General features: G+C 38.0%; 1 protein-coding gene across 2 annotated transcripts in view; it reads right to left on the bottom strand.

Annotated features, from left to right (window-relative positions):
- The window catches only part of BANP (BTG3 associated nuclear protein), a 154693-nt gene that overhangs the window by 96041 nt on the left and 34057 nt on the right, over positions 1 to 24595 (bottom strand). Inside the window, exons 5-7 of one of the 2 annotated variants that reach the window (XM_075715834.1) lie at positions 21975 to 22097; positions 21029 to 21204; positions 7168 to 7407 (exon numbers count right to left, since the gene is read on the bottom strand). In XM_075715834.1, coding sequence (XP_075571949.1) covers positions 7168 to 7407; positions 21029 to 21204; positions 21975 to 22097 — 539 coding nt within the window. The remainder of the gene's footprint in view (positions 1 to 7167; positions 7408 to 21028; positions 21205 to 21974; positions 22098 to 24595) is intronic. The other variant, XM_075715836.1, reaches the window with a different exon arrangement.

Here is a 24595-nt window from a genome sequence, read left to right as displayed (position 1 = left end):
TTGATTATAAATGGTCCAATGCTTCTTGCTGACATCAGGGTTTGACGCTTGTTAATACATGAGTATGTAATGACTTCTGAAATCCACGCAAGACTCCTTTGATTTTCATTAGAAAAAAAACAGCACTCATTCAACTAAGTTATCATATTTGTAGCAGTAACTTTCCCAATGAGCACATCTTTCTTACAAATTACACAACTTGCCCCTTTTCTCGTTATACTCTCCTGAAGCAACATTTAAAGTCACTGAGAAAAACTGCTTTTATGCTCACAGACTTACTGAATGTTTTTAGCTTCCTCTCTCAAGAAGTGAGGACCAGCGCACTTCAGCACGTACTTTAAATAGCCCGGCCAAAGCGCCAAAGTATTGACAGGATGGAAGAGCTGTGCATCGACTGGAAAGAGATGGTCCAAGTGACCTAATGCATTAGTTTTCTTCTTTCTGTAGAGCCTACGAACTCACAAATGCTTGACAGCAAGCACATCACGCACAATAAAGTTACATGCAATCACAGTTGCGACTGACAGGCTAAGCAGCTGCTTACGTTCAAGAATGGAAAATTAAATTCATCGCTTCTATAATGCAAGAACAACAAGAGAAGTGTGAGGAGGAGAGAGAAAACATGCTGCCAACAATTTATTTTATTTCCCAAAATCGCTGCCTTTATTTCAGTTTATTAAATAGTAACTGGCCAGGAAAGTAATTGAAATAAACCTAAGTGCCCAGGAAAGGAGAAAACAACAGCCTTACTTAAATTACAGTGCTCACATAAAGTCAGTAAGCAAGTGCCAGCATTGATGCCATTTATGAGAACTGCAGCGCTGAGATAAACTCAATGGGTTCTCATATTATCTTCTTGCCTAGCCTCAAAAGAGGTTATCACTTCCCTCCATGTGGCAGCATTTAATTGATTCACAAAGAAGCAGCTATTTGGAACCGAAGCCAGACTTTTGCAGCTCTGAGGAAGACAACATGTTTGAAAAAAGCAGCACCGCTGCATCACAAGGCCTTTCCCGAGGGTGCTGTACAAGAAAAAAATTAATGCTTTTTGGATGTGAGAAAAGCACAACAGAAATGCTTTCTTTCACTTCCTTCCATTTAAAGATGCGCTGAACTCTCAGACTTTGCTTCTCATTCTCTTCTTGAGTATGAGATAGTTCAACGCCTCTGCAAACTCTCCCTCCTCTCTTCCCAAGTTCTGCCCCTAGCAGCAGTCACCACTCTCATGGACTTCAGAATGAACCACAATGCAGCTTTCCTGAAATGGTCAGATGGAGGTGGTCCACTTGGTAAGACTCACACTGGAGGTTCTGAACAGCACACAGCTCAGGAGAGCCTGCTTCAACTCCCCCATCTGCCACAGGCATGACGCTGCAGAACTGGGCAAATTCTTGTCTGCTTATACTCAAAACCCTTCAAACTGTAGAAAGAAGTTTGTCCTACCTCTAAGCCATGATCAGGCCGTTGAGGAGAAATGCACTACAGCATCTGACAACACCACGGTCCTCAAAGGAACAGGCTGAAGCGAATTTTTATTTCCGAAGAGCTACAGTCCACGGTATCTAATACTAGGAGAAGTAAGTGTTGGCAAAAAGTATTTCCAGGGACCACAAGATTAGCTCATCCATGCAGATACAAACCACACAACTTCTTTTCAGACTACTATAGCTTGGAAGATTAGTTAATGTCCTATACAATGAAGAAACAGAAGCATGGGTTAAACAGAAAACATTGGAGATCCTCAACAAATTCCTAGCTTGAGCACTGCCACTAACCCATTCCTCTTCCCCCAAAACCTCCAGAGTATCCAGAGCATGAGCGATTCTTGAGTTAGCTGGTCTGTCAAGGATTGAAACGACAATTAGCAACGTAGTCGCAACAATCCAAGTTACAGAAATTCATCAATTCCTAGTGCTGATGAAATATCAGTAAGACAAAATGCCAATTTGAAAAAGCCTGAATTTTTCGCGAAGTTCTCCAACAGCCTCCTGACGGAATCCAAGGTCTAGATGCGTGTCTACAACTGCTGATAACCAAGACTTGTAGCAGTCTCTGTTGTATCTAGGTGTAACACTGTTTTAAACCGTTGTATATATACTATATACTCTGACAGTTAGTGACTAGTATGATATTCAGAAATGAGACACATGAAGCCCGGAATTATAAACAGGAAATAAAAGGAAGACAGAGAGAGACTGCAAAAAAGTATACAAAGATTAGGAAGGAAAAAAGGAAATAAAAGGAAAAATGGGCATAGTTTATAAAAATACAGCAATAAAAAAGGCTTTTTTAAAGTGGAAAACTGAAAAACCAGAAAATACTAAATACATTCCGTATTTATAGTGTACACTTTCAGTAACTGCAATGTTTATTTATATAAAACATTCCCTATAATAGCAGCAGTCTGCAGTATCTCATAAAACAGATCCGCTGGTGAGAAACATTAGAACTAACAGCTTGTCTGAGAAGCCACCTACTACCCTTCCTCCAGTATTTAAAAGCACGATAATGCTTCAGAGAGACAGAAGTGTGGTATATTTGTTGTTTATCCTGCACTGCTATTAAGATCAAAATCTTCATTAAAAGCAAAGGAGAAGCTGAAACAGTAGTGACTTACTGTGATCCGCGGATTTTACATGACACAAGTTACAAGTTGCTTAAACTGGCCCAACCTGCGCTGTGTTTGGGTTATGTGCACGAATATATATACATACGCTGGTCTAACTGACATACATTACACGATCAAGCAGGAGTCGAATGTGTTTCCTATTAAACAAATGTGGGTGGTCTGCTTGTCAAGCAGTATTGTGTCAATGAACTTTGCAGAGCGGTGTAGCGCTTGATGCTATTTGAACGGCCCTCTGAAGAGCACATAGCTACGTTTCGTTTCCTAGCAAAGTGTACTAACATCTCTTTCAACCAGTACAGTAGAAAGGTGGTCCCGTCTTTACTGGAAGCAATATTATGATGCAATAGAAACACTAAGTTTTGACTACCAACTTCTTTCTATCCTACGCTTTTAAATGCCTCCTAAAAAGTAAAGTTACGTGCCATTTGAAACAGAATAGACATCACTTACCATATAGTTAAAAATCAGACTTTATCATAAGGTATTTTCAGATAACACTTTTTTCCTATGTTATTCAAATGACACAGATGTATTCTGGATGAAATGAATGTTAACTCCTGAACGGAAATCGGCAAAAATTCACTCTACAAAGTAGTCTTGGAAGCAGATGGGAAAATTCAATAGACCGGCTAGAACACTACTCATACATCCTTCAGCACGGTGCCCTCCCCTCTGCGGGTACTGGGGGTTTTTGGTTGTTTTGTTCGGTTGGTTTGGTTTTGTTTTTAAACAACAATCACATCCCTAATGTGAGAGTTATTTCAATATGCATAAATACTTCCCTGAGCAACAGACGACTGTGTGGAGCCAAAAGAGGATTTCTGGTGTCCAATAATACAACTGAACTGAGGGCTCGGGTTCTCCTTAACGCAATTAGTGCATTTGCATCTCCCTCCTTCACCCAACATTTGATCTGCATTTCATTTGTACGTATTGATCTTCTATCCTCTTGTCATAATTGGCCAAAACTGACAAATATATTAAAAAATGATTAGCGAGAGTCTGCAAACACACATGTGCAAGAGGCTTTCACAGAAATGACATGCTAACAAAGTTACACACACAGGAAATAACTAATGTTATTTTGATTTCATTTAATTACTTAGATTATTTTAAAGAATAAGAACTATTGATAGCTTTTCTTTTAAAGAATACAAACTATTGATAGATTTCTTTTATGAACTTCAGAAATCCCCTCTCAATTTTTTCCAAGACAACATGCAAAATCATCCTTTGTGTTATAAAGTTTTTTATAAATGCAAAATTCTGATTTTGGAAATCTGACTCTTCAAACTCATTTGTGGAGACTGCCGTAAAATCTCAAGAGAGACCTGTAATTTTCTCTGTGTAACAGAAAATACAACTGCGGATGTTCTTATATCATATTTCACCAGCAAACGTCTACATTTTTAGTAGGGCTGAAGTAATGAGCTACTTAATGACATATAGTGTGTTTAAGTCATTTTGGTTTCTTGCCCAAAAAACTCTCTTCGATACCACTGCCACCCCACAAGCAAATTTATACCACAAGTGAAAATTTATACTTCCAAAGACAAACTTTCATCTCTCTTGCGGTAAACCTTATGCAGCGTATCAAGAATTTTTAATAAACATACATCTCCATGTTCTATAGTTTCTGCGTATTATACAAAATATTTTCTCTATTAAATACAGATTTGGCTGGTGCTTTCTTTTTCTTCTACAAAAAGAGAGGAAAGACTCTCTTTCCACTGACAGACTTTAAGAAACTTGAAACAAAAGGAAAAACTAAAATCCTTTATATTGGCTTGAGCTTTTCTAGCTATGATTGGCAAATGTGAGGCTGATGACATTGGATTTTTCATCTAAGTTTAAAATACTGCATCAAAGTACTACTGCTCAGAGCAGAAGCAAGCCACATTGTTAGGACAACAACCTAATTTAGTTCCCATGCTAGCGCTACACTCAGTTTTTGGTAGATTTTATGGAACAACACTTCACCAATAGAAAACAGATGATCCGTGGACTGGTAAAGCAAAGTGGATATGGCATGGCAGGGCTCTTCCCAGTACCTCTCTGACAAGTATTAGGGATGAAATCATGGCACAGCTGAACTCAACGTGGCCAGAATCTCATCCTCAAAAGTTATGAGTCATGCATGCGCCGACTCGCATCGCAGCAAATTCATAAACAGGCTACTGAAATCACATTTCATTTCAACTTAATTATTTGCAGCGAAGACATATTAGGTTATTACAGGAAATCATCATTTCTGGACCAACGTTGTTACTATTAAATTCGCTGCTTCATCAAGTTTACATGCATTTTCATCACTTGTCGCCACAGGATTCTTTGTCGTCACTGACAGCGAACCTCAGTAACCATTAACATTTAGGTACCCAAAAAAGCAAACTCTGGTCAGGTTCACACAGGGTGTATTTTTTGCAGAAGGCATACACAATCCCCAGTTTGTTATGGACTGCTTCCCAAAAGAAAGTGACATACTAGTCGGCAGGAATTAAAAACAGAGATAAGTTTCAGATACCTGGAACCGAAACCATCCGAAGCAAGCTTATGATATCAAAGACACAGACAGTGGTTTCTGTGCCCATCGTCCAGAATGCTGCTGCCTATGATCCGCTGCTGTTACATTTCTGCCACTGCAGGCCTTTTCCAGCTGCAGGGATCACTTCTATAATCCAATTTCTTCATGGTCAGAATGCCTCATATAAACGACACAAACCCTATCTTGAGCATTCAGTCACATGAGCACATTCCTCCCCCATGCTCACATTCTCAAAAACCTGTTCTTCCTACACAAATAGTTACAAACTCCCTCGTTTGATTTGTGCTCACGGATTTATGCGATGGGGAAGAGGGCTGCCAGTGACTTGCTTTAACAGTGGAGCAAGATTCATTTCTTCCTGTTTCTAAAAACTGTCGTCAACAAGAATCTAAGTTTTAAAACTACAATGGAACAAGGTTAATCTACATTGATGAGTTCAACAGATAAAAAGGTTTTGGAGATTAAAATTACTTTGAATCATACTCTCCCTTAAAAATACCTATTTAATATATTTGCAGTAGAAGCCTGGAGTCTTCTCCTTCAGGTATGTAATGAGACAAAAATTGCTCTAATGCAGCAAACTGAACGGGTTAGTTTTGCCTATCAGTTTCCCCGAGATAGCCAGCAAATTACTAGGAACAAAAGCAGGTCAATAGGACTGTATTTCCTCAGCTCAGTTCAGTGTAAAAAAAGCACAGCAGTCTCATCGTGAAATATTCTTCACATTTTCTTCCACGTAACTATCAAACACATTGCCCTAACAGAAGCATAAAAACAAAACATCAAATTCTTCAAACACCATTCAAAATAAGCTCTCTCTGGCTATGTTCTTAAGCCTTAATTGGCATTTCACTCTAGTATAAAAAAATTATTCCCACTCTACTAATCCATTGGTGACCTACATAAGATGTGACTATAAAGAATCTTTTAACAGTGACATCTACTGGTATATTAAAATCTAGTTCAGTTAGTAAAGTTGGTCATTTTTAGACTCTCTTAATTCCACAGTAACATTTAAATTTATCTCCTCTTTACCTGCATAGCAAAGGTACCACACAAGAGCTGTAACACTTGTGTCAGATGCTTGGCTGTTTGCGAGGCCTTCACCTACCTCCTTTACTGGAAAATATTTACACCATAGCCCATGGAACAGATGTCGCTGTCCTCAATGTATTCACCGAGTAATCCTCTACTAGAAGTCACCGCATCAGAGCAAGATGCGTACGTCCAGATTCTTCTTCACTCCAAACTAGTGGCTACGCCTACTGTATTCTTTATGTCCTTGCTCTATATGAACAAGATGCATATGTCCAGAGTCGTCTTTTCACTTAAAACTAGTGCTATGCCTACTGTATTCTATATGCAAACCACATTTGATTCCTTTTAAACTGACAAAAATTGCATCATCAGTATAAATCTGTTCATTACTGCATAATAGCTTTAATAACCAAAAGACTCATGCACACTGGAGCAGACAAACATTAGCATCACAGGCATTCCTGTTACGAATCCACAGACTTTATGATACTTAATCTCTCCTTTAGTGGAGATTGCAATTTTCTTCCATCTCAATGTCAGCAAGACTTTTGAAATAATACACATAAGTAGGAAGTAAAAAACTTAAGATTCAAGACCATACTGTTTTGAACACTTGAACAATATTTAAATTTGTGCAATTTGTTTTATTATTCGTGCCATTATCTGAGAAAGTAGTATTTCTCCGATATTTACTAAACCTGGTGCGCTCACAGCTGGTAATTGCAAAGAAAGATGAATTCAGATTTCAAGATTGAGGAATTTCTGGTGAACACCCACAACAAACTAAATTAAACCAGCCCATTAGGATCCCTTCACAAACAAAAGCTAACGAAACATCTGTCTGGCAACAACCATACATACCCCGTTCTTACAAAACATAGTTTAACTGCAAGCAGCAGACAGTTTCTGCCTTATCTACACAGTATAAATTCAAAAGTTTCAGTATTATACTCACAGCGAATTCCATAAATCATGAGAGGATCAAGTTGCTTCTTCCCATGCTTCCCCTGGCCCGAAAGGTTGGAGATGGCCTGAATTTCCCGATGGAAGAGATAATCAAGCAATGTCAGCGCCATCTTCTCGGCTGTGCGGCAGTTTGTGCTGATGTGCAGCATATCAGCAGGGGTGATGGGGCAACGGACCCGCATCTCAGGGTTATTTTCATCTCCGAGCCACGTCCCATTGGGGTAATCCTCTAAAAACAGAGATTGTGGAAATTCTAATTGTGGCACAGAATGAAGCAGTCGAGTTCAAGCTACAGTCAACATTTCTTAAGTTATCACGACCTCTTCCAGTTTTCTTTGTAATCTCCACAAACGTCTTTAAAATTTAGTATGACTAATACGCTCACAAGATTTGCTACAGATAAAAAGTTATTCTCAAACCCACAGCAATGGTGACCAAAAGTTATTGCCATTAATGTTCTGGCCCACACGAGGAACTGGTACAATTAGTCCAGATGTCTAACTCGCTCTCAGACATCTTTTTAAAGTGTCTCATACTAGAGGCCAACAGCTAAAAGAGCACACTATAGTCAGTGTCTCATTCATCAAGTTAGTCATCCCCTAAAAATGAAGATTACTGCAACCCCATAATATTCTTAAAGTACAGCTAATTTCAAGAAGCTAGCAGCTTTGAACCATGTTTTTCCCCAAAAGCATCAGATTAAAACGAGTCTAAGCAAGATTATAAATTGAAAAATTATAATCGATAGCGAGCAGTAACTTAATCATGTAAAAGATTCTTTCAAGCACTGACAATCATTCAAAACATAGCCAGAGATCCCAATCAAAATGTTGGTCTTTCTTCAAATTTACTGGCCAGTAGTCTACATTATTTCCTAAACACACAGGTTACAAAGGAACAGGCCCAGCATAAAGATAATGAATCAATCGTTAATCGTCTGCCAAGCGTATCTTCCCTTCTATTCAACCATAAGGTCATTAGCAGCAGAACTATACCTAACTTCTCTTGTGTATACACACACCCATTTTATATATAAAGCAGTCTTTTGATTTCTGCCCCAGCCTCTCAGCTTGGCAGGAAAAAAAACCTATTCATTTTAAGAGGAACATGAAGCCCTCACTTGAAATTAATCTTTGCAGACGATGCAAAAAGTTGGTGGATTCAAGACTAACCAGAAACTAGAACAGAGCTCATAAGGATGACCAGTCCCTGCTGAAGTGGAAGATGCAACACAGGACCTAGGATGAGACTGATTCCAGATAAAACCAAAATCTCCCGTACAAATCTTGACAATGCAAATAGGAACTGGACAGAACAACATTCCGGTACTATTTCAACGTTCACCGACACAGACCATTTGGATTTGACTTCTATGTTTGCTCAACTTTGTGGAATAAAAAAAAGCTTCCTGACTTCGGAGTCACTCAGCCCTTCCATACTAGAGCTTTATAGCATTTCATTGTCGTTTCACACACCTTCAGAAGGGTAAAAATGTGAACAAGTCATTCAATTACACAATTTATCTTTCATTAAATGCCTTTAAAGTAGAGATTCACGGTATATACAAAGTCACAAATTCCTGGTTTCCGTAACCCTTCTAGTCACAAAACAGGGTGACAGAGTTCAGACAGATGAATGTACCCTTTTCACACTGAACAGGACCCCTGAGCAAGCAGCATCTTTATTTCCAAGTACTGGCACAGGTTAAGCAGCCTGCATTTTACTAGACCACAAGCCAAAATCATGCAATAAAATATAACATAAAAGCAACTCAAACACTGAAAACCACTTTTCCAACATGACCTTTTGGTTGAGTCATACCCTGTCAGATGCAAGTTTATTGCAATGAATAATGACAGTATGAAGCAAACATTAGATTATGCAATACTGATATATCATTATAAACACCAGATTATCAACTATAATAATTCGAAAGGAAAAATATTTATTGCCGATGTATGTAGCAGCTAGTCCCTCAAACTTTTTTCTGTTGAAATCAGAACCTAATGCTCTGTTCTGAATATATTTTTTATACACTCACAGGGATTTTTAATATATTTTTCATTTGAACCTTACTTTTTATCCTGAACTATGTAATAGGGCACACTAGCTGTTCTCTGTTCACAGTACCAGGTGCCATCTGACAAATAAGGTGGTTCGGAGTAATTATGACTTGTTTTGAATGCCACTGTGGCTGGCCTCACCACAAGTCCTCTTAACATTATCAGGGAAAACAACAGTCTGCTCCTGAAGATAAATTGACTGTTTTATAAAAATTTGGGCAGAGCTGGCAAAGCAAAAACATCTCTGGATAAACGTGTAAGTCTTTCAAAGAAAGTCAGGAAGCCCGAGTAAATGATTCTACATCCTATCAAAATCTTACTTCCTTACCAGTTCACAGAATTACTATTAGATACGAGAGTTATTACTACTTACAGAATACCTTTCACCTGAAATATTTTTTAACAAACGCTATCAACCTACATGAACCGCAGATTTTTTTCAATTTGTAAAATAACGTCATCTTTTTTTTGTTTTTTACTGGCACAGTGTCTAGAACATACTGTTTTTACCACATGCAACTGTTCTTTTATTGCTAACAGCCTGGAAAAAAGACACTATCTTGTTATTCTGACCCATGAACACAAGCCCCACGTTAAATTATCTCTTGCATTTTCCTCCCACTTTAAAAGCTTCAACAGAAAGGGAATTTGCTTTATAATCATTCTGCATTAAGTGGAACTTGCATGACTAAAGTTAACCATGACTCTGCTGTCTCACTGCAGCTACTTAAGGGCACACAAGCTAAACTACTACTCATCGTATATAAAAATAATTCCTACTCGCCTGCCAACACATCTGGCACTTTGCACAGAGCAAATATGATGAGACTGGCATGCAAAAAAACTGGTGAAAAGAGGAAATACAGTGCCAGTTACGAGGGAGGCAGAACTGCTCTGAACAAGCGGTGTGATATGGGAGAAGACAGAGTGAATAAGGAAAGAGGAAAAAAAAGTCTGGGAGTTTGATGGAAGTTCTCTCTGAACAATTAAGTACATAAACACTATTGATTAAAGCTGCATCGTTTGAAGCTCCTAGCACTCAAACATCCTTTTATGCTTACTGAAATGGTTCTTTACATGTATTATCAGACATTATATGTAATATCTAGATAGAATCTAGATGAGTCGGGTTATTTAGTACATACACTCTAATAGCCAGATACCGAGTCCGGACTCCCCAAGGCACTGTACGACCATGCACAGCTGCTTGTGTTCCTTCAAGACTACCAAAACACAAATAACGTGTGAAGGGTTGGGGAGGAAGAATACAGTCAAAGAACACACTTTTCTTAAAAATAATGAAGCATAAATGCACACGCTCATCTATAACTCGGTTAATCACACACCTTTTTTTGTTTCGCCCTGAAGTATTTTCCTTTCGTTAGTTTTCCTAATGGCCTTGCTGCATTTTGAATGCTATGTGGAAAGGTACTTCCTTGTGTTTCTTTACACCAAATATTATATCATCACAGAAGTGGCTCTTGATTATTTCTACTTCCAGTGTTAAAAGTCCTGACATTTTTATCTGATTTCCTCTCTGTACTTAGAAGTTGATTTCAATAACAGACTCATTTCTAGCTCCTCTTCAATGCTCTTTCAAGATCAGAAAATTTGCCTTTATCTCCGTTCTACCGAATGCAGAACTAGTTCGCTTTTCAACGCTGTTTTCAAATCTTTTTTACTGCATTAAGCCCATTTCTTTTATCTCGCGACACAGCTGACCGTTCCTCTGTTTCGGCAGGCAGGCGTGAGAAGACGAGAGGCGGCTGGGCATGCTGCGCAAACAAGCATTTTTCATGGAAACAGGACGAACGAGCTTTAAGGTTAGCATGAAGAAAACCTACATCAAGAGAACAAAAACCAGAGAAGATCACTGCGGCTTCCAGACTCGCTCTCGAAGCGTGCGTGTGTTTTCCTGCCCGGGGAGATGACAGACACTGACCTGTTACTCACGTCTTTCCATTGGGATACGCTCCCCTAATTTGACACGTGAGCATTAGCGGTAAGACTAGAAGCAACGTTAGGCTCCGCGCTCTCGCTAGGTGCTGTCAATCACTCCTTTAAAACAAGGAAAACCAAAAGGAAACACCTGCCCACACAAACGCTTGAATTAACACGTTCCATTATTCCGAGTCGTCGTGTTTATTTTACTAACAAGGCTGGGCGCAAACCTGGCATTTGCAGCAGAGAAAAACGACTGCAGCACAAAGGCAGAAAGATGAATTAACCTTAAAAAAAAAGCCAAAACCACCCCAAATCCTAACCTACAGAAATAAACCCCCATTTCTAGAGAAATTAAGTAATATTTTGGCTGAGGTGTAGAAGATTCAACATCATCTTTTTAAATAAACTTCTGCCAATTAGCCCGAGTCCTTTGCCCCTGCAAGAGTTCACAGGGTTAGCGATTAACTGGCAGAGACTACAGAGCGCTGACTTTATTAACTAACAATCATTAAACGTAAGGAACAGAGCGACAATCAGGCTACAAGTTAAGCTACAAACCTAGCAATGGGATGTAAAGCTTGTGCTAAAAGAAAGGTTTCGATTTAAAGATCTAAAAGAAAGGTTGAAGAACTAGCTTTAAAGCGACGTTCCCCAAAACCTCCTCCCACCGCAAAAAGCAGTTCAGAGGCTGGGAGTTCTGGCAAAAGGAGGCGTACAACACACACACATCCACTAACATCAGCAATCCTGGACGCAGAGCCGGAGTTTTGCACTTGACACTTCTCATGGGAAAAGAGGTTTAATTTCCACGTAAATATAAAAGAAAGATAGCCAGAAGAATCTCACGCGCCAAGTATAATCTTGTGTACGGCAACAAGGATTTGGCTAACAGAGACACAGTTCCAGTTAACTTCTAAGCCCCTAAGGTCAGAGGACCGGTACGCTACACGAGATATTCTGAAAATATATCCTGCACTCGTGGTTTCTTCAGTTGTCAGACAGACAACACAGCATGAAAGAACATACACAGGCACGCAGGACCAAAGCGTACTTGTCTCGGCAAATACTCTGGCGTGCACAGAAGTCTCAGCATAACATCACCGAGATTACTTATTTGTTAAAACTCAGGTCTCAGTTTTAGTATATGGTTAAATCCATGAGAGAAAGAGGAGATTCACTTACTTTATGACTCATGGAAGGCCAGGGAATTTATTCAATGGAAGGAGAAAATGAGGACTACACAATCATCTGTAATTTAAAACCATCAGCTAAAGAAATCCAGATAAAATTAAGAAAATTAAAATCTGTGGACTTAAGAGGGCTTTTTAAACCCTTGGAAAATGTGTTTCATGTCTGAAAATCAGATTTTTAATTTAGATTTTGCCCACTTTCTTGTTTATTGCCCCTGTTATATTTAATTTTACACAGTGGACCAGGCTGTTAATTCCAAACATCACTGTGACAGATACCTGGAAGAAACTATTGTTCATTTGTTTGCTCCCAGTAATTTAAAAAAAAAAAAACAAACCACCAAAGCAATTCAATTTCTATAGTTTTCTTTGGCTTTAACAAGTCACTGAAGCTCTTGAAGTCTCATCAGTGTCTTCACATCAGCTACATATAGAATTGTTTTACGGTACAAGAAGTTTGCTATTTAAAAGTTCATTCTCGTTGTCTGTATCTGGTCATAAGGAGCTTGGCAGGAAAAGCAAAGTGCTGCAAACGATCATATAACATGCGAGATTTGAGCTTACAGTGAACTGGAAAATCCTGTGGACAGCTAAGTCTGGGCCACATACAAAGAGCTGCCTGGATTCACATTTGGGAAGCAGATTCTGAGCACTGTTTAATGCTACTATTGTAAAATGACTGTTTCAGATGCAAAGTTGAAGAGGCAATATATGACTAAACAGCTTTCTTTGGAAAAATATTCATCCTTTAATTAACACACTATATAGACCAGTTTTCCCTTATCTTCTCAAAAGTACATGTTTACATTTCTAATTCTGTATTTTTGATAATATGAAAATGCAGTAAAAGGAATGCAGAGAAAGCAGATACGATACAAATCTATCATACATGGTGCCAAACATCATGTGTCAGTATATCATGTGTGAAGTTCACTGAACCAAATTCTAAATCAATGATCTTGCCATTTTATTTATATCACTTAAAAACAGCTTTCATGGAGCTCAGTTCAAGAGCATTTCACATACCTGGGAGATACTAAGGACAGTGTGTTTCTTTCTCAGTAATTTCAAAGTCTTGGCTTTAGCATAGACATTTTTAAAAATATCTGCTTTTAAAGCAGCACAGTAATGCTGAATGGGACATTCTTATACCACAAAGATGAGAGGTCCTGCCTTCCCTCCCCCCCCCCTTCCATATTAAAGACAGGACAGTAACTCTATTGTGGAAGACTTAAAAGGATAATGTGCATTAATGTTTTAGGAACAGATGCTCCTCTTCTTTGTACAGTAAGTCACAGATTAAGTATTTTAAATATTACCATATAATAAATATGTGTAAGAACAGTATTATTATAATAATATTCCTTACATCTTGAAGCTCCTTGTATCTTGAAAGCAATGTCTAGTATTAAGCAAAATAATGCTCTCATCTCCTAGAGAGGTGTGCAAGTATAGAATAATCACAATGCCTTCAGATAGCTTATTCTTTAGCTGAACAGTAAGTATTCAACATTTGAGCTTTGTTGAGCTAAATTGAAGCAGCTGCTTAAGTTAATATTTTCTGTACGTAAGCTACATAAAAAAAGCAAATTCTGTTTTTACCAATATTCTAATGTGAAATTTTGAAGAGTTCTTGTAAAGTTTTTCAAAATAAAATTCAGCACCTTCAGAGGAAACACAAAACTGCCTGATCACAGCAAAACTAGTTTATCAAAAAAAATTATTCAATATATTTGGATATTATCTATTCTTTGCTTTCTGCTGTTCACGCTTGTTTCTTGGTAAAATAGTACTTAATGTAAAATTCTGAAACCGCTATTTAGTGCAAGCTCAAGACTTGTCAGAAAGAGGTTTTTATGAACTAAGTGTGATCTTTTATACAGGAATTCCAAGCAGTTTACCCAACAAATGAAAAACCACAAGCAAGCAACAGCCACACTTTTTGACTGTTGCCTAAAAATCCCAGAATGTAACACCCTTAAATCAGAATCAAGTGTTGCGGAAGGTGCTGTGTAACAACGTCCTTACCCAGCAATTTTACAATCCAGGAATAAGGCAGGAGACAATAGGTAGATAACAGAGAGGCAGGCAGGCGACAACACACGTTGAGATGGTAGGCATCACCAAGAGATGGTAGGCATCACCAAAAGAAAAAGTATCTTAAAGCATCTTAAAAGAAAAGTATCTTAACTATGGCTAAGTTTTATGTAACCACCATGAGAAAAGACAATTTTATGAGCGAGCATTATGGACAGTGATATATGCATAGTTATGAGGATCTTCTCCCAAGGAAGTAGAAGAAAGCATAAAAGTCTCTGAAAACATTACGAGCAAGGAAACCTGTCACCTATGGCTGAGGAAGTCAGAGCAGCTCTAAACAGTGACTGGGCGATGGCAAAGGACGAGGTCTTCCTTCGTAACGAGGGTGCCATGGAGTAGGGAAAGGGATGCAAGGAGAAGATGATGGGGTTAAAATGATGAGTTTGGAAAATCGAATTTGTAACAGCTTTCCAAATATAAGGCCAGAGAGGAGCCCTTACAGTAAATAAGATAGGCGGTAACTGGAACCTAGACAAGAGTGTTATTTTCATCTCAGATGTTATCTATTAAGAACATAGAAGGCTCATTTTAAGTGTTGATCATCTGAAAATCTACTCACCATTCTTACCAAAACTCATTTGTTCGTAGCTACTGCACTACTGCAACTTGCTTTTCTTTGTCTAATGCTAAAACCCTTCAGTTAAAAAGTTTAGACAAATGTATTTGAGAATGTCAGAATTTTTTTTTTTTTTTTTTAACAGATTTGTGGTGAGCACAAAAGTGCGTACAGTTGCCAGGTTATAGCTTAGTCAACTGAAAACCAACCCTTGACAGGATTACAGCCACATACCAGTACTAGAGGATTCATTAAAGTCAGAAAACAATATAGGTATTTAATATCATAGGTTTAAAACTTCTGTAATTTAAAACTACTGTGGATCTAATGTTCCTCACAGCATTACTTTTTTGCAGTGGAAGGCAAAATCCAAAAGAACGCAGCAACGTTAGGATGAAAGTTTTTGTGAACAGAGACTACGCACGAGGCCTTACTTACCACATCATCAACTAGTACCGATATCCTCAGAGATGTGAAGGCCTAAAGAATCAATTTGCAAAATAAGTTCTGTGCTAGAAGGACACTAAATATCAGCTGTAGCATTTTAGGTTGGTGAAATCCAATCCAGAGTCTACAGACCTTTGTAAATGTAGAAGAATCCTGGAAAGCACAGAAAAATAGGCTCCTCCAAATAACCCAACAGTCTAAACTTTTCTTTCTTTTACCACCCTGAAAGCGTTAAGTACAGTATCTGAAAACTGAAGAGAAAAATTGAATAGTGCCATCACATCATTTAGCACACAAACTCCCATGTAACTATTAAAAAAAAGAAAATTTCAGCATGTTTAGTATATAGCACTTAATGGCTCTCCCGCTCCAAAGCCGTATCAGTGAAATTAATGAAATCTCTTCCTGTGCTATCTTTGCCGCGCATAATACAGTGAACCGCACAAAGTTGGAGGGTGCCCATGACATTTAAGTCACCCAGTTCCGCACAGCTTCAATACACCTCAGAGAAATATCAACTCCATTCCCATCGCAGCTGAACAGATGGATAAAAATCACTGCATTATAAACCATTCAAGACACATAGCAACTAAACCCTCACAAACTCAAATGGACAAACAAGTTTTTGTAACAATTCCTGAAGATTTACAACAGCTTATTACAAAAATAACATGTACATAGACACCAGGCCCAAATGATGATGTTTTAAAAATGTTCTTCATAAATCAATTGCTCATAGTTTAAGCCTAATTAGAAAGTTCAAGATAAAAAAAAAAGCACAAGTTTGTTTAAACTGAGAATATGCTGTACTCCAAAACTTATAGTAAGAACACATTCATGTCAAAATTAACTGGACTTTTAAAAGAGAAAAAACACATCTATCAATTGCTGACATTTACTTTAAACACTTCGTAGTGATAAATGTTTGTTTCTTATTCAATGAACAAGAAAGATGTGTAATCCAGGCAGAGGGGGGGAAGAAAAAAAGAGAAAAAAAAAGATAAATAAAAAAAGAGGAACAAAGGGAATAAAGAAAAAAGGGGGGAAAAAAAAGAGGACAACAAACAAGAAAAGTTCCCCATATTTTTAAACACAGGTTTCCTCCAGATTAAAGAAAAAGCCTACAGTGCCTCAGGGGAACACAGCAAAAACATTCATTTTCATTGTATTTACATTGTTTTCATTTACCAAAAGCTTTCAGAAAACCAGCCTGTATCCAAATTCTTAAGGTACTGGTGCAGTAAAATGGTTTGTTTATAAGTTTGACAGGTCACGCTATAACTCATGTTTGGTGGTTTCTCTCTTCCAGAAAACGTTTCTGCTAAACCAGACATGTTCATGTATTCCGAGAATAACGACTACACAGGAGACTTCTGAAAACAGGGGAACAGCTGGGTACTTCAAATTCCTAAAAGCCCCACTTCAGAAAGAAAGCGTGTCTCTGAAAAGACAAAGGTGTGCCTCGCGAGGGGCACCGCGTGGCTGCGCTTCCACCACAGTATGCCGGCTGCCCATACGGCTCCGATGCTCCCACTGACAGAGGGACGGAGACAAGCACGGCTAGCCACACGCGAGATTGATTTCGTTAAGTGCCCTGTGGATACAAACAGTTTCACAACCGGCAACGTAGTTCAATTTAATCGGAGGAGCTCTCCAAAAGCTCTTCCAAATCAGAACTTCTTAGCTAAGATTATAACAAAGATAATTACACAACAAAAAGGTCTCTGGTTTGAAACAATGGCTCTTGGTTAAAGCGAGGACCTTTTTTATCATCATTAGTGTATAGTGTTAAAAAAACAAGGAGGGGATTTTTTTTTTTTCCCCTAAATCAGAAAAAATAAAGAGCAAAGAGACAGGTGATGATTAAGTCAAGTACACCTTACAGACAACACTTACAATTAACATTTTGAGTATTGCTTGAGCAGTTTAAATTACCAGAGCAGAGCAGCTTGGACACAGTTTTATTTGGTAGGTTGTACGTTTGCTGTTTTAAGACCTTTCTGCTTTTTCACTTCTACTAAAATGCGAGTTCAGTAGTGGGTCACACCTGCGCTTCTTCATTTAGTACCTTGTTTCAGTACAGTAAAAAAATGTTGGGGTTTTTTGTTTTTTTTTTTTTTTTTTACTTAGGATTTAAATGAAGGCTCTAATCCAGATCTCCAGAAACTGAAGACCCATATTAATCAGTTTTAAGTTGATGTCCCCTCCCCATTTAAATACTCAGAGGATCAGTGACATTTAATTCTTTCAAGCAGTGTTTCTGGAGGAAGATATCTTCTTAAAAGAGAAGTTTGATAAAACAGAATTTTGAGCTTTGATCTTATCATTAAATCATCATCCATTTGTAGAAAAGGTTTTTTTACATCTAAAGCACGTGGTTATAAACTTAGACCACTGTTTATACATCCATACCAATTGCTCTTCTCTAATTTCCCCAGACGATCCACTTGGGCTGCAACAAAGTTAGAGTAGAAAAGACACACTCTAACATAGGCATTCAAAACAACAACAGACTAATCACTTTAGACAGTTATTAATATCTATGGAGTAAAATTACAGGTTAAATGAAAAAAATGCTATTTTTTAGTTGGCTCAATAAGGATGCACTTGATATTTTCTATGCCAAAAATCTGACATTAATAAAAATAGTAAGTCATTTACTAGTAAGCCTTCTAGCCTATTTTAATTTGATTTTACGCTGGTAATTCAATACCGACCAATTCTATTCTTGCTGGATTTTATCTTCAGTTGTGCAAGATTACTTCATGAACACCACTTTTAGAACTGCAGTCCAATGAATACATCAGGTGTTGATATTTCTACTATCATCCCCATGTGAAAGGACATTTCCAAAGTGAAATTGGGGGGGGGGGGGGGATCACAAAATTTTACAAAAATTAGAGATTCGGTATCTCTAGGTGCTTTCAGTTCATAAATACTACATCTTAAAATCAACACTTTGCAGTCCATTAACTGCATTTGTAAAATGGATGAGCAGTTTTCTGAAAAGAAAAAGCAAGAATAAAGTAACCGTTGCTCAAAGAAAAGAGAGAACATGCCTTACTGCACATGCAAAAAGAGGAGATGGAATAAAGTCACAGTGTTCAGTCGGAGGCAAAAAAACCCAAGCTTATTCTAGACCATTACTGGAACCAGGAACTGGGCTCCATGCTTCTGTGTAATTATTTTTTTAGGAATAGAAAGGCAGTAACACTAATATTTTTTAAACTACAATACATGATTAAATGCTCTTTGAAGACAGCCAGCAGAGAACAAACAATGCCTTCATATAAATCTATTAACTAAATTCTGAAAATATCCACAGGTCAATGCCATATCCAAAGTCAGCTAAAGCCCAGCTATAAACACGGTTTAGTTTTGCTTTCCGGACACAAGACGACAGATGGGAGTCATACTGAAAACCTGTTGTTTAGTCTCGGTCCGTAAGGGCTGAAGTACACCATTCTCACCCCCTCGTATTTTACAATCAATCAAGATTCCTTTGAGCGACTCAAAGTCATTCAAAATTCTTTCACAGACGATGAAAGCAAGCTGATGGGTGCTGTAACTTTTGCCTTTTACTGCTGAACAAAACAAGTCTGCACAACAGACCTATTATTCTTCATCACTTCCTTTATTAATAATTTAATTTCTGTGACATACTGCAGGCTAGTTTGCTTAGCATTCCTCCTGTGCAAGTGGTCCTCTCTCATCTTCACGAGGGCAAGGGGAGGTAGGTGTGGGGGATTACTATTCTGATTCTCAAAGCGTTCATCAATCTCGGAGATTTTTAATGGATGAGTGTTCTAAAAGTCTGAAGAAAATCAGATCTGAAGACATTAATGGATTAGCTGTTTCTTCAAAATTTACATATACAACAATGGCATAAAAGGCCAACATCACAGTTGTCTGTGCAAATCTGTGCCAAACAACCAAGTCAAAAAAGGGCATTAGACAACAAATACCCTCCTAATGTTAGAAACTTTGTTCCTGGCACAGCTGACGCAGAGCCATATGAAATATTAACAGATTCCACAAAGAGTACATTTTATATGTATTTTCACATCAAAACATCAGCTCTGTCTGCAAGCCGATCATTTTTTGAGAGGAACTCCTCAGACAGTCTCAGTCTCCTTTAATTCCCCATTGACCCAAAATGAAATACCCTTCGGAAGCAACTCTGTCTCACAACATACAAACAGGACAGAACCGAACCTAAAAGCTCTGTATAGTATGCATATGTTGTCTGAGTATCCACAAAAGTCAAAGAATCCTAGGTTCAGATGCCTTAGAACAACATTTTCAGAAACAATCTGAGGCTTTCAGTAGACCGACTTCTGAAGTTTCTAAGTACCGAAGTTTCAAAGCACCTCACCGAATTGTTGGTCAGTTCTGAAATCTCTGAATGCGCTCTCAAATCCTCCGTTTCAGGCTATCTTGAATTAATCCTTACCACTAATTGTATCCTAACCTGTTCACACCCAACAGGCTTTTACCAGCGGCTGGAGATCATGCAGAAAAAACTGAACTGCTCCTAAATCAGAGCCCTTCTGTTTCAATGTTAGAGATCAAAAAGACGACACGTTTACCTCTCAAGTACAAAGGTAACCTCCTAAGTGCATTCTGCTGCAACAGCTTCCTGAAGTAACTTACTGTTCTCTGGTACATGGATGTAAATATGAACTACCGCATCCAGAATAATACTTTAGTAAACGTTCAATAAATATGTTTTTTAAAGTAATTAGGAAAATCATTAAATTGAAGTCTAGGATTCAAATTACATCTGCATAAGAAAATCACTGATACTTTCAAACTAATCATAAAACATAATTTATCATGTTATTTTCACCTAAAACTCAGTGTCCCTGATATCATCTTGTTTCTGATTAAAATAAAGCAACTAATATTCATTGCAATATTTCCAACCACATAAAATAGAGTATCTTTATAAGGCTAATCTAAAATTCTTAGATTTCACTACGTTTGATTTCTGTATCCAAGACCTAAAGAATTTGCAGAAAAATCTGACACTTTATCCTGTAAACAGTCTGTTTTTAATATGAATTTCCTTATAAAAATTGTTTACAGTTGCTAAAATAGCTATTTTATATTCATAAGAATTACACAAGTGGACAGGCATAAGTTACAGAAGGAGATGGACTAGTAGATATTATTTCCCAGAGAAGGCATTTATTTTCCTGAAACAGTATTTCAACTTGGTGACAGGAAATCCTGCAGGTTGCATGTGTTAATTTAAAGGGTTTAAAACATAAAGCTATACTCCTATAGCGGGGCATACTTTTTTATATTTTACAAGTAATTTTAATTAGCTGTTCTGCCTGTAAAACTAGTAAAATTGAAAAAAAAAAAAAACCAAACAAACCACCAAACGATTCATTCAGATTCATTCACTCCTATCTGATGCTTTGCTGTACTGCCTAACAATTCAAGGTTGGACCCACGATATGATCTCTGAAGCTTCCACTTGACTCTTAGTTCATTCCACCACATTTACTTTGCTCAAGTAGCCTTACAGTTAGATCAGCATACCTTCAGAGTTCAGCGTAATAAGCGTGACATTGTTCCCAATACTTTGGCTTCCTAATTGTCCACTGTTGGAAACTGAGTCACTGGCCTCAGAGCCACTCTCTCCATCTTCATTGTGACTGTCGTCATGCCCTGGAACTTTCACCACTATGGTGTTCTGCCTACGTCCAGGAACGGCGCTATGGAAGAGAAAAGTACGTAACTTTGGGAAAACACAATCCTTGATCAGGTATAGCATCATCAGAAGGGAATTAAAAACACTAATTGGCAAAATTAAGTGTATTATAAAAGCATACTCCTTTAAACAAGCCTACTCCTGTTTATAACTCAGAGCTATCCAGCAAAATAAAATGGAAGGAAAATAGCAGAGGAAATAAATTTTTACATGCACACTTTCTAAGTTTACATCAATGGAAAAGGCTAGGCCCAGTGTGCAAAACAAAAAAAATACTTAAATCGTTTATAAAAAATTTAAGAACATTTTCTACCCAGAATCTCCACTTCCACTTAATTTAAAATTTGTTTTAGATAATACAAATTCTAACAAGCCTTCCTGGGCTGCTGCATATTCCTTCTTCAGTTGGTTAAATACAGGATCTTGGCATGCTCCCAAGTGATCGTGCATCTGTGTGAAAAATATGTGGCTACGGGCACTCTTTCTTTCAACTGTCAGCTGTCAACTAAGATTGAACTAATCCCAGATCCTCCAAGATGTTCTCTCCCCATCGAGAGTGAAGCCCTGCTCTGTACCTTTCCTGCTGATACGAGGTTTCCCTAGGCAGAGCTGTCAGCCTGATAAAATACTCAAGTACCGGTTCGATGTTTCCCCCCCCACACTATTACCTAGAACATTCCTCATTTTGCACTTCAAATTGCTGCAGAGCCTGAACTGATAGTGATCTGTCAAAGGAGGGAACAAAGGGGGAGGATTCCCGTAACTGCTACTAACTTGCTAAGGATATTTTCCAGAGAATCCGCTGTTCTGCTCAATGGCTCTTCCTGCCCAACCATCTTGGCTACAATTGAATTCTGCCGGTCGTTGTTCAGTATTACTGTGGTCTGAGGGACAACACTACAAGACAAAAATCAGAGAGGAAAATGGAATGTAAAGGAGCAAACCTTATAAATAATACATTAACACAGTCTTATGGTTTAAATAGTCTACTTAAAAACAAGAGACTGCCTCTAAGCCTAGCTCCTTCTCCCAGCATCACGGTTATGTATCAAATGCTAAAGCTGGTAATTCATCTAATTTGACATCTGTACCATTTCAAGTACTCAAAATTCTTTCAGAGGATGGATGGCTTCAATGGAATTATATAAAAGTCCACGACCCCTGGCAAAGCGATAAAGAATTCATCAACTCAAGATACACAGGAGGTAGCCTGTAAATCACAGCTCCAAAGAGCCACCAAATTCTTGTTTTGAAAAGTCTGAGCATTTTCAGAGATATTACGGCCAACTTACATGGTAATGCACCATTTTTAGTAGGATAATTCCCAGGGGGAAAAAAATGTAAAAGTATTTATTGCAAATTGGATGACGAGCTTAGTTAAAAAGCGCGCATCGTTTTCCAGGGCTGGGGGCTTTTGGAGGGCGGGGAGCCGAGAGTGGTACTAGGGGCATCAGAGCAGAACAGGGACAGACTGTAACTTTAAATAACAAGGCTCAACTATTCCTTGTGTGCATTTCACATACAAAAAAGTCTAAAACAAACAACAGAAAAGCATTTAGTGTGTGAGAAACCAGAAAGCCTTCTCTGTCACTTACGATGACAATGCAGAAGGGAATAACTAGAGGTGTTGCACAGAAAAATGCACTAGGTCTACGCTATAACACAAAAGTAAATACGAAGTAAATAATTGTCTCCAGCATGCAGCTTACCATTTAATTTGGTTTCAGAGATTACTACCATTATTCCCACACCATTATTCAATCTTGTGAGGCATGGGTTTGATATTTAAGACTGTTTCCACTGTGCTCATGGTAAACTTAAGGAGAGAGCTTAGAAGAAAATTTGTGCTTTAGTGACAGAGAAGGCTTTCTTCTTTCTCTTTGCTTCCCACAGTAAGTAGTCCACTATTGTTCTTACTGGTCCGGCATCTCAAACATGACTGATGGTCATTTATTTTTCCTAACTGTATTCCTTGGCTAATTGTTGAAACACAAATGAAACAAATCTGATGACAGCAACTCTGTTTATTTCAGCTGTAATACAGCGCCTGCTTGCTTGAGTATTCATGTGTCTACACAAGGCTTTAAGCGCTACAATATCCATCATTAAGACCTAAAGAAAAGATAAGAAACTGTCATAAGAGCTAACAATAAACGGATCTCAACTTTGGCACAGATACAATGGTTGAACACAGGTTTTTTGGATACAGAAAGCCCCAGGGCCTAATGCCCTGCCTCCCTCTTACAGTAATTCCATCTGTTGCTAGCAACACATGGGATTCCTCGTGGACTGCCAATGATCTGTTGGATTGCAAACCTTGAGAAGCTCGGGAGGATGTTTGTCTAATCATAGACAAGTACAGAGTGTACTATAGCTTTTCATGTGTATGCGAGGTTCGAACTGCATTAAGCAATAAATGGATGTTTTCTGTTGGGTTTTTTTAGTTGCTATCTAGAGTATAAGGGTTTATGATGCTTTCATAGCCACCTTTTCAAAATCTCCATTATCAAGAAGAAAAAACCCCACACAGTTTTTAATTTAAAAAAGACAACTTCTATTTTCTCAATGTCAGCACTGCATGTTTTAAAAAAACCCCACCAAATACTTGATAAAATAGCGATACATGGCAATGTTGGCAGTCCCCCAGTCTAGAAGCAATATGTGTTCTTGTTACATTTTCCAAATTGTCCAAATAGCTACATTTGAAGTTTTTACAGGCCAATTTAAAATATTCAAGGATTTTACACTTCCTTTTAGACACTGTTCTTTATCACCATCTTTCCTACAATAACTTCTGAACGCCTGTTTAAAATGTCACTTACCAAAGCTTATTTTTAATGAACACTCTGAATAATTAATTTCAGCTGTAGAGATAAATGCAATAAAATTACATTTAGAAAGTCCTTAGGATTTTGCTCCTATTAAGTTTATATTTCAAAAAGTCCTAGCACTAAAACTTGACACAAAATAAGGAAGAGGTGGGGGGGGTTGCCTTTTTTCCTTTTTTTTTTTTTTAAAAGAATATTCAATTTTAAGGAAGACAATCTAGAGAGCGAGACAGATGCCATATAGCAAATTTAAGCAAATTTAGCATAGGGAAATACTTTTATACAACCCTCCAGCACAGATTTATCCCCTCTTCAATGCATCAATGTTTGTTCAAGCTTGCTTACTTCAATGCCTAAACTTTTTTTTTTTTCCCCAAATTTATTGCTATACAAACACCCAAGAAAACACTGACTCCTCCCTAAGAGCTCCCTAACTTTTCCCAGTTAGTAGAGTGGATTATCAACAGAAAAAAAATCTACCTTCACGGTTGTTTTGGGAGGAGCCACTAACCAAACATCCCGTGTTACTGACACGTATTTTCCTGGCTACACAGCACAAAGGCAAAA

The sequence above is a fragment of the Pelecanus crispus genome, chromosome 8 (genome assembly GCF_030463565.1).
Source record: "Pelecanus crispus isolate bPelCri1 chromosome 8, bPelCri1.pri, whole genome shotgun sequence".
Classification (NCBI taxonomy): Eukaryota; Metazoa; Chordata; class Aves; order Pelecaniformes; family Pelecanidae; genus Pelecanus; species Pelecanus crispus.
Note: the sequence above shows the minus strand (reverse complement) of the source record. Positions and strands in the feature narration are given on the sequence as shown.